The 11,019-nt window shown below is 44.7% G+C and overlaps 1 protein-coding gene across 1 annotated transcript in view; it reads left to right on the top strand.

Annotated features, from left to right (window-relative positions):
• Positions 1-11,019, top strand: part of AFG2A (AAA ATPase AFG2A) — a 1,761,034-nt gene that overhangs the window by 462,353 nt on the left and 1,287,662 nt on the right. Inside the window, exon 10 of the mRNA XM_078676815.1 lies at positions 1,341-1,495. Coding sequence (XP_078532941.1) covers positions 1,341-1,495 — 155 coding nt within the window. The remainder of the gene's footprint in view (positions 1-1,340; positions 1,496-11,019) is intronic.

Raw genomic sequence — 11,019 nt, 5'->3', positions numbered from 1 at the left:
GTGCACGCTAGTGTATGTAGGTGTTTTCACAGTATCTTTAGGTGTCTCTTTAGGAATAGCACTGGCCCTGTAGAGGCCAAGGTCAGGTACCACCAGTACCAGTCAGCAAAATGTTGGGGAGTGCCCAGGGTAGAGGATGGCTTTGCACCACTAAAGAAGCACAAACTCAGAATTTAAAACATAACACCATGGTTGTGGGGTTCTCTTTAATAATCAGAATTGATTTCTATCCTAATGAACCCATTTTCCAACATTAGGATAAGGAAAGACTGGGGAAAAATCATAACGTTCTAATCTATACCTTGAAGTTTTCATGCAGCTCTTTGATGATGGTTAATAGCTCACTGTTCTATGTTAGGATTTTAACTTATAAACTGCAAATACCAAAAGAATCTTTCAGACAAAAGCAGTAACTCACTAACCTATTTACATGATATGCATGTTGTGATCTGCGTGGTACACGTTCTTTGCTGCAGGCATATTACACCACTTTGGCTACCTTACCAAGAGTCAAAACTTCCACTAGACAAACCTCCGATCTCTCTCAATAAAGGTTATTAATCACCAAAATTATCTTCACATTTTTATTGTTGCCTGAAAATTTCTGGAGACCAGGAATGCAGCAGCAGGTATTTTTCAAACCATAATGCACTTGCAAACACGATGTCCACACCCAAAGTCTGCGACCTTTGTTTGCTTGGTGCATGAAGATGCAAGATTCATATACATGTTTTTTTAACATTTGCTCTGATTACAATATGAAATAACAAAGAAGCATACATGCAAACTGTGACAACATGCCTGCTTTTCTCAAAATTTCACTTCGAAAGGATGCGATTGTATTTGTTTAACGGGCGGTGATTTGTATGGGGTCACTGGGAAGTCCACAAGGTTGTCCCTGTCCCCCCCAGAATTTTAGTGTCTCCTACGCCCCTGGACAACCATTCAGTATTGTTCAACATGAGATAGGCAATACTTGAGACGTCCATAAAGGTAGCGAACTGGATAACTTTTCCTTTGTGGAGGGAAAAAAATATTAGTCTCTAATACCTGCTGTCGCTTAAACATCAGAGAAACTCAGAAGGATACAGTGATATCCCCCAGTTAATCCACTGGTCGTAGTGGCTTCTGTATTGGTCCGCAGAACGTTCTGGAAGGGTCTGGCAGGGTGCGCAGCCGGGTCGTCTCGTGGTGCAACACGGCACTGTAATACGTCACCAGTCAATCACTTTTAGTCGTTTCCTGCCCTTGGGTGTGAGCTAGGGGGCAGGACATAATTTGCGACTGAGTTTGTGTTTGTTGGAACGGAATCATATTTGTATGTTTGACTTTCTCTGCAGGACTGAGTGCTTTGCGGCGAGCACTGGGAAGTCTGGTCGGCCCTTCTGACAGCGAGGTGGCCGGGTCAGTAGTCATCGCGCTCAACAACTTCCTGCAAGCCATGAATGATGTCCGGCCCAGTGCCATGAGGGAGGTGTCCATTGATGTGCCGAAAGTGAGTTATGACTGAAATATGCAAGACATTATTGAAACGCCACAGAATATCACGTGCTGTTTACTTATGTCGTTCTTTGTATGAAATCCAAATAAAGGGCCATATTTGAGTGGGTATTTTCATGCATGGGCGCCACTTCCTCACTGCACAGCCAGCGGTGCAACTAATTAGTACATGTAATGCGAAGTGACATCACATGAAGTGATGGCCAATCCCCATTTTTGTTTTATCATTTGCATAGATCTATATGCAAGTCACAATTGGCATCTCAGCTCACTTGGAACTCCGTATTTATCCCTGGCTGAGAATGGGCCTGTTTTACAGCCAAAACCCTGATATATAGCGACATCGAAATATAAACATTATATCTATTTGTTATAAATATAGAGAAACAGAAAAGTGATGGATAGCTAGAATTTAACTCCACCACTGGTAAGTACTCTGGGCACTGCATTCGTACATTGTTTTTAGGTTTCGACCTGGGAGTTGCAACTGCGTAGCAGTTGCTCCTCCCACGGCGAAACCTCATGATCCTACATATTGACTTTGGTTCCGCCTCGGTCTCCCATTGGCTAGCTCCATAAATGGAGGCTAGCCATTGGGAGACAGAGGCTGTCAATCACGCTTTCTCTTGAAAACGCGATTCGGGGGCGTTTCGCGGTGTTTTTTTTAAGCCCCGCCCCTTTGTCCCGGGCCGCGCTGTGATTGGCTGCCGGCCCGGGACACCCCTGTGACGTCATTCCCGGGCCGCGCTGTGATTGGCTGGTGGCCCGGGACACCCCCGTGACGTCAGCCAATCACAGCACGGCCCGGGACCTGACTTGTTCTTTCATTCTTTTCGTACCATCTCTTCCTACTCCACCTTTCATCATCCTGTCAGCCCCTTTCTCTAAACTCGTCATTCGTCCCTGCCTTCAATATCCTCTCTTCTTCGCCTCATTCGACCCCCCTCCATTTCCATGTTTCCCCTTGCCCCCTTCGCTTCTCCTCCCCCTCCCATCCACTGTTGGCCACACCATTGAATTGAATTAATTCCGCCATGCTTTTCGCAACGGGCCCACCCCTGCAGCAGGCATTGCTTGAAATGAAAGGCGCTCGGTGGTCCCCAGGCGGGGGGTTCTCTTCCTTTCCCGCCCAGGCGTTGCTTTGATCCGTGGCTAAATTATTATGAGAACCCGAAGGGGCTCCGGGCCCCCGGCGTTAAGGGCTCCTCGCCTGCAATCGGATACTTTTAGAGTCTCGGAGAAACCAAAGCTGCTCGTGCATTATTAATACGCAAGGTTAACGCAAGGGCGGCGATTGTGCACGAGGACACACAGCCAACTCTTCGGAATGGTGGAGAGCCAGAGAAAGCGCGAGCCATAGAGAGGGAGCGCGAGCAAAAGAGAGAGAGCGCGAGGCAGAGCGCGAGACGGACAGATGGTGAATTGCAAACGTAAATAACCAGTACAGTGTCAACGGTCACTTTATTTGCTAGAGAGATGGTAGCAAACAGGCCTAGAAAGCCTAACTGGACTGAATACAACAATGCGGCCTGGACCTGATAGAAAACGATAAATACCCAGTCATTCCAAGCCCTGCATATGAGGGAACAACAAACTACCACTTTGGGGTATTGAAAATAATGGAGGTGTTCCATGACCATGTATAAGAATGAGGCCAAAGGCTGAGTTCTTTTATAAGGTAATGAAACTCCGAGGTGACTTCCAATATCCTTATGATGTGCTAAAGGTGATACTTTATTCATTATAATGCATATCCAGGCTATCACATTTTACATGAAACATTGAAACCCTTTGTGCATAGCTCTTTCATATGAAAACATAAATAATAACAAGCATTTACAATGCAACGGTTTCGCCTTTGGAAAAGTTTGAGCTATTGGCATTGTAAATGACAAAATTTGTATTTATGTGTTGGTTTTGAAAACAGATAAATAAATGGCATTGTCATTTACATTGCCAATAGCTCTAACTTTTCCAAAGGCGAAACCGTTGCATTGTAAATGCTTGTTTAAGCACTGCTACCCCAGGCAGAGACCAGCCATATGCAAATCAGCATTGGTCCTGCACCTGTAGGAGCAGTCCAGCCTTAATTGCCAGGTCATGTCCGCTCCAGACAAGAACACACGAAACCCCAGTACGATTTCAGACTACTTGTAACGTTTGAGGCTTTCATATGGTTCACCTACCAACATTTCGAGCAGAACCTAGTCGCTTCTGGCCGATAGTAACCTAATGATGCATGCACATCTCTACACAGCATTTGGTTGATGCGGAGAAAACAGCAAAATTTGGCGCATGTCTGGACCGCTGTATTTAAAATCTGTATCCCGTATACGCGGTAAACAGACTGGATGGGACATCTCTTAATATTTGGCAACTACCCCCATCAGCAAGACTCTCATTAAATAAGCCCTATAGTCATTTGCATAGCATGAAATAATGAACACGTATAACTGTTGAGTATTTGAATATAAATTAAGAAATATAAAGGGTTACTTGTTTACTTGGAGGTTCTGAAACTGTTATTTATATTGCAAAACTCATGTGCAGTCAAATACAGTGTTTCATGGTACATGAAAAATACACTGTGGTGAATATATATCATGATTTCATAAAGACTTAGGCCCTGATTAGGAGTTAGGCACACTGGTACATACCACATGCCAGGGTAAATGGCACACAACTTTAACGAATCGATGATCACAAGTTAAGAATGCATGTGATATTTCTCACATACACTAAATACCGCATGTCTCTAGTCCACATGTGCTATTTGACACATTTGATCTTTACTGCATATAATATTTACCATATGCAAAAAATAATGCATGAGGTAAAAAAAAAGACCCAATTTCAATTATTATAGGTCATTGGAAACCAATAAAAATACCAACTTAAATTGCTTCTAGTGAAAAGCGGTAAAAATTCCTAATAGTGTAAGAAATGGAAAACAAATGTAAATACGAAAAAACCAAGACCAATAATGCAACCCCCGCCCCCCCCAAAAAAACAGTACATTTGCTTTTTGAGATGCAAAAAATAGAATCTCACACACCTGCACACAGGCCATACCTACATAAACATCCATGAACAAGTAAATCCATCACATGTTGATTGCGGCAGCTCACACATCTATTCTCTACACCACCATGACAGCAGTACTGCTAGGCAAGGGCGGGTCATCCACTAGGGTGGAGGAGTGTCACCCCACTGCTTTCTCGCAATGCGAGAAAGCCAAAACATAAAATGGTAATAACTTTTAGTTACTACCATTTTATGTTTGCTTTACGCATTGCGGGTAGTTTGCCCACTCCTGAGTGCGCAAAGACTGTTTGGTCGGCCCTCTCGGGCCGCCCAAACCAGTCATGCGTATTCTGACTGTTGTAAACGTATCTAGGACCCTATTTAAATATCACCCGATTTATGCCCTTATGTGGTTATAACAAATCATATCCTTATAAAGGCATAAGAATCATATTCATATTAAGTCATAGCCAATGCAGTCCAAATATGGCAAGGCTACTCCCATAGACTCCTAGAAAGCACAACGCGTTCTTAAACAAACCAAGCCTCCAGCAGCCCGGGAATTCCCCCTGCTTCTGTATTGATTTGTCCTAGAACTCCTGGAGTCCTAAAAGAACTGCGAGGTCTTAGTGACGTCTTATGTCCAATCTTACGTCAAACTCGGCACCTTCCAGATATAAATATACTAGCATCTGCCCTAGCAAAACACACAGTGGTTTGGAGCAGATCAGCTATCTACTTGCCCGACGCCCTGCTGTAGCAAGTGCCGAAGGAAGCTGACCCTCCCATTGACGCACTGAGAGAGACGCTGTCTTTTCTCCTGCCGAAAAATCCAGCTCCAGTGTTTCCTGGTCACCCTTGCGGGATGCTGGGAGATCGAGTCCTGAGAGAGAGATACAAGACCTCCTTCATTCTATAAACAAGGTACAGAGCTAGTTAGACCCTTAGAGAATTCTTGATTCAGATTCTTGGCAAAAACTATTTTAACTTAAATTGCAGCTCACTTACTCCTTCCCATGTACTAGACTTAGGTTAGGTACACCGGGGTAGGCGTATCTTAGAAGCACCAGTTGAGTATGTTTAGTCATGGTTTTATCTATGTATATATTTTATCTATTTTAGACACCGTATGGCTTAGAAACCATACCATGCTTTTACAGTATTATTTCATAATACTCCTTTTACTATAAGCACTTTACTTTATAACAAGTATTGCAATGTGGCAACTCACTTCTCTTGCATGAGAAAGAAGACTGTTCAACAAAGAACCTCTTTTATTGAAAACGCCTGTCTCTCTATTTCTCTGCGCTTCTGGTGAAACTAAGCATGCACGATTGACTGAGTAAAATAGTTATCTATTGTTTCCGCGACTCTGGAGATATACTCCTTATTCTGGAGCAAGCAAAGTTGTCATGTTTATGCGGTTGTCAGAAACTAATCCCTTCTTGTCTATTCAGGAAAGTTAACACCTTCCTGCTTACTCTAGAAAGTTTCTAGTGACCTCTGAGTTAGCTGGCATTCATAATTAAGTCTAACATATTCAATAGAGACATAGTCGACCTAAGTCCTACATCTAAACTATCGTTTATGTTATTCCAATGCGCAGAGCCTATTGGGAATATAGGAACTACACTACATGACCTTCTCCATGCAGGCTGCAATTGCAGCCTGCATGGAAAACATGCCCACCCCACTAGTCCTTGGGTTGGCATCACCCCGGCCAATCACATCGCTGCATGCAGCGTTGTAATTGGCTTAGGGGAGGGAGCCTGGCTGCCTGCTTCCTGTTCCTGTTGGAGGCAGGAGCAGAGAAGACGCGTGACCCGGCGGAAAGGTACGTTTAATTACATTTTTTATTTCCCCGCAACACCCCCGCAATCCCCCATAAACATCCCCGCCAATCCCATTCCCCACCCCCGTGACACCTCACGCCCGCCCCTCACCACCGGCTGCTAGGCCACTAGGTCATGATATGCTAGATTCATGTTCTGCTACAGAAAACTATGCAGCATGAAACTGAAAACTAGGCCACCAATTAATTACCTCAAATGGCACTGTAAGGAAGATAGTAGTTTACGTAATTTCAAATATCTGTCCATGAACACCCGTACTATTTGTTAAATAGGTTGCTTGACATAGTTGCAGAGCTTCATCTAGAGTGAGAAGCGAACTAGACTTTACTATGATTGTGGATATTGTTTCTCAGCTGTCAGATGAATAATTGGAGAAATGCTGTGAACTGACTCGGAAAATTACAGAAATTTGAAACTGAAGCAGATGCACCGTTTGGCACAGCGAGCCGACTATGTAGATGTGAAAAAAGGATGGGACTGAATGTAGAGTCCTGAGGAGCTCCACAAGTCAGTTGAACAGGTGAAGAGTGGTTTGGTGGAAGAAGAAGATCATGAATACAATAGGAAATAAAGGATGAAATCCAATCCAGAACTCGTTCCCTGAGACTCGCCTCATGCAACCTTGTGATCAATATTTTGTAAGATACTGGATCAAAAGCTGTGGAAGACCGAGCAGCATTAGAGCTTCTGCTCCCCACTGATCTAGGATCATTCAGAGTTAATTTTGTACAGAAATGAGCACTACTTTTGTGCGAGGAACTGGACAGAAGCCTGCCAATGTTGTTTGAAGAACAGAGGAGGATTCATTGAAAGTAGAGTTGAGTGTTTACCTCCATCTCAACTATTTTAGCAATAAAAGGAAGGACTGAAAAGGGACCTGATAGCTCAAAATCGCTTTGCTTGGAGAAGGTTTTTTACTAACTGAATTACATATGCTCTTTTCCACTCAGCCAAAACCTGAATGATAGGCATCAACTAGCTCCTGTATTGGAGGAGTCAGAAAGGTAGTAAATTGATGGAAAATTCTGGTAGGATAAGGATAGTCCTGAGAGCCAGATTGAACTATTTTATGTTTTTTAATTTTCAAAATTCAGTAACAAACAATGTTCTGAGACATTCGTATCTTAATCTTCCATTATATCGAAATAATACAATTACAATCATTTTAGCTACCAGTTTCTATAAGCGTCTCATACAAAGTTGAACATTAGGCAGTGTATATTACAATAATATAAGGGAAGCCTACCCAGAAACCAAAGGATGTGAGCGTGTCCCTAGGTAACTAGCTGACATATATTACAATCATAGGAACTGGTTTACAAATGAAAAGATTTAAGCTGGTGGCGACAAAATAATCATCTAGAGTAGAAGGTAGGGTATAATGGTGTTTACAACGTTGACACTAAAATTGACTCTAAAATAAAGCAAGCAAGGGGGGACAGTGGTAAGTGCCAGGGGGAGTGCCATGTGTTGTGGAAAGGCCACCTGGACATATGGGAACACAATCGTGCTTAATCGGCGGGGGGGGGGGGGTGGTCGGGGTCGGTGTTGGGGAGAACCCAAAGTGTGGTCAGTAATCGTACGAGGGATTTGCAATGCTGATTCAATTTGATTTCCATCTAGAACACCACTGCCTCCTATGGAGATAGAGCATCACCCTTGAGGCCTTCTCCCAGAGCTTCCCAGAAAGTAGGCCATTCTTCACTAATCGGGTGTTTGTGGAGGCCTTTAGCTCCCTCTCTATGCAAGGCTTCTCTGCTTTTTACCTGGGCCCAGTGTTCTACAGTTGAACGCCTGCATTCTACCAAAGGCGGGAATGTCACATTCTGTCGTGTAGAGATTGCCCGTTTGGCCAACAAAAACCCCAGGTCAAGGAAACGTGCAGCAACCTTCTGTTTAGAATGCTTGAATATACCCAGAGCTCAGGCCTCCCAGGTGGTCACCAGAGGCATATCAGAGCTGAAGGACCTGCTGCCAGAAACTTAGTCAAAGATATGCAGCCCCAAAGTATGTGATGTATAATAGCAGGTGATGCCAGACAGCAGGGATAGGAGGTTGCAGCTTCCAGAAATATTTGATTAGCTTTGCTGGGGAGAGATATGCCGTATGTGGAATAAAACATTTTTAACATTTAAAGTTGTTTTTTCGGGAGATAGTATGTGGATATGTAAGTGCTCCAAACCACTCAATTTCATGCACCAACCTCCCAAATTTGGCCTCCTTTATGTCTCTCAGGTGTGTTGGAGAGGAGTGAGTTGTTGAGTGGCCTGTGTTTTGTATAGACAACTTACACGTTTTCCACTCATCCCTATTGTGTATACCGTTTACGCGGCAAGTTTGTGTCGGACTCCAGGTCTGTGATCACCCACATATTCCGGAGTATGTGAAATATCAAGCTGGACATCAGGAACTGACCCTCTTTGTAGGGATGTCTGGTCGCAAAGAGATGTGTGGAGGTATCCATCCTGAAATGAGTCGTCTCCCAGATTGTCAAACTGGCCATCTCCCACTGTGGCAGCCCCCTTTTATTCAGGCAGGGTACCCACATTGAAAGACCCAGTAGCGGATTATATGGGACGTACAGATGAAGGACATTTCAAGTGTCCGAAGACGGGAAAGATCTAGAAATGCCACCGAAACCAGGTGAGGTACATCGTGGGGAAGTTTGGATTGCAGGAGTGCCAAGTTGTAGATGTTGGCCATAACGTATTGGTGGGAGGGTTGTGCCAGATTCCTCCAGGGATGCTCCATATAGCCTTCAGACCAGCCACTGCAGTTGAGCCACCAGAAAAAGGCTTACGGTAAGAGTTCCAAGAACTCCCTGATCGACAGGGCGCCGAAGCATTGTTAGGGCCACCCTCCAGCGACCTCCGGACCACTTCAGATCCCCAAAAGGGTGTCCAAGCCATGGATGAACCGCCAGGGGAGGTAGACCGGGATATTTGGCAAAGTGATACAGCAATCTGTGTACCTTGACCATCTTAGAGACTGCCATGCGCCCTGCAACAGAGAGAGGAAGCATTCTTAAGAAGGCCACATGGCACTTGAGGCACCAATCACCCTTCTGAGGTTCCCTCCCACATGCCATTCTCATTATAGGAGATGTTAATGCCTTAGAAGCCAAATGTGATGCTCTCACATCTGATTGGGTTGGCACCCATGTACAGGTTCAAATGGGGATCCTCCTGGCCCAAATGGAAACCAACATGATTTCCCCTTATTAACCAGTTGGCCAGACGCCACCCACCCACAAGTATTTAAGAGTTGCCATTGTATCGTCCTGGCTCGCCTGTGGATCTTTTAAATATAGCAGGACGTCGTCAGCATATAGGGAGGCTGTCTGTGTGTCTCTTGAAGGTATTATGCCCCAGTCTCTACCTCCTCGAAGCAGCGAATGGCTAGAGGATCCATAGCCAACAGAAAGAGGAGCGGTGAAATAGGACAAGCCTACCTGGTGCCTCTATGAATTACAATTGGGTTGGGAATTCCTTATCCTAATCCATGAGGTGGGGTCCGAATCCAAGCCTTCGGAACACCTCAAAGAGGTAATGCCAAGTGAGCATATCAAATGCTTTTTCCAGACAGAGAACCAGTTCCGCAGCCTTTGTCCATCTCGCCTGGGCTACCTGCATAACACAGAATACCCTCCTGATTTTGATTGAGGTACTTTTCTGTCAGTGGGTCTAACATGAGACGGTTTTCCAGCAGTACCAACTCAGGCAGCTGTCCCCTCTCTAAAATATGTCTTCATAGGGCGTGTTCCAATTGTAGATATTTTAATCATTCCGAGTCTCCCATCTCATATTCGTGTTGCATATCCTCAAAGGCAACTAAGGCCTGTCTTCTCCAAACATCACCCACGTCTTCTTTTCCAAGCAGTGACCTCTTTGTGAAGCCCTTCAAGCCACCCACTTCCTGCAGAAGATTACTGTCCCACACTGGGGTCCTGTCCCTTAGTTTACCCTACCAACCTAGATATTTGGTAGCTTCTCACCACACCTTTACCACAGTTTGAGTTTGGGTCGGTAGTGTCAGGAACTGTCAGGCAGAAAGTAAGTCACCACCACCACCAGACAACCAGCAGGGACGATGGGTAGATATAAGGTGCCCTGATTCCCCTAAGCATAAACCCCCACAGCGTACCAACAGACACCGCTCTGAGAGAAATCACCCCGGGGAAAGGGGGAATGGAGTAAATAATAAATAGTGCAGCTGGATCTGTTGTCCTCTTCTACAGCCTTAGGGATGAGAGTGTAGAGTTCGGGACAGGAGCCAATTCCTACTCTTTGAAGTACTACTGTGAGACACAAGGAAAAAAGGTGAGGCAGAGAAGCAAAGAACACCATACGCAATGACTGCAGCGAGCTTGGACACCCCGAGAACTTAGACAAATGCCAGCAACACAGGAATGAAGCAGAACTGAAGCAGCTCCTCAGTAATCCATAGTGAGCACAGAGTTGTCAAGCATGAAATAATCCAAACGTACCAGATAACAACAGTCTCGGTTCCTAAGCACCAAGGAACTAACCTAAATACCTATCCAAAACTTGAAAGGGGAGCAGGACAGGGTATTGTACAAAATACCACCAAAGGCTGTCTCAGGAAGCACCCCCATAACGTAGAGCTACTGGACAAGGCACGG

Source organism: Lissotriton helveticus, chromosome 2_1, assembly GCF_964261635.1.
Source record: "Lissotriton helveticus chromosome 2_1, aLisHel1.1, whole genome shotgun sequence".
In the NCBI taxonomy this organism is placed as follows: domain Eukaryota; kingdom Metazoa; phylum Chordata; class Amphibia; order Caudata; family Salamandridae; genus Lissotriton; species Lissotriton helveticus.
The sequence above is the reverse complement of the archived record's forward strand: the minus strand, read 5'-3'. Positions and strand labels throughout refer to the sequence as shown.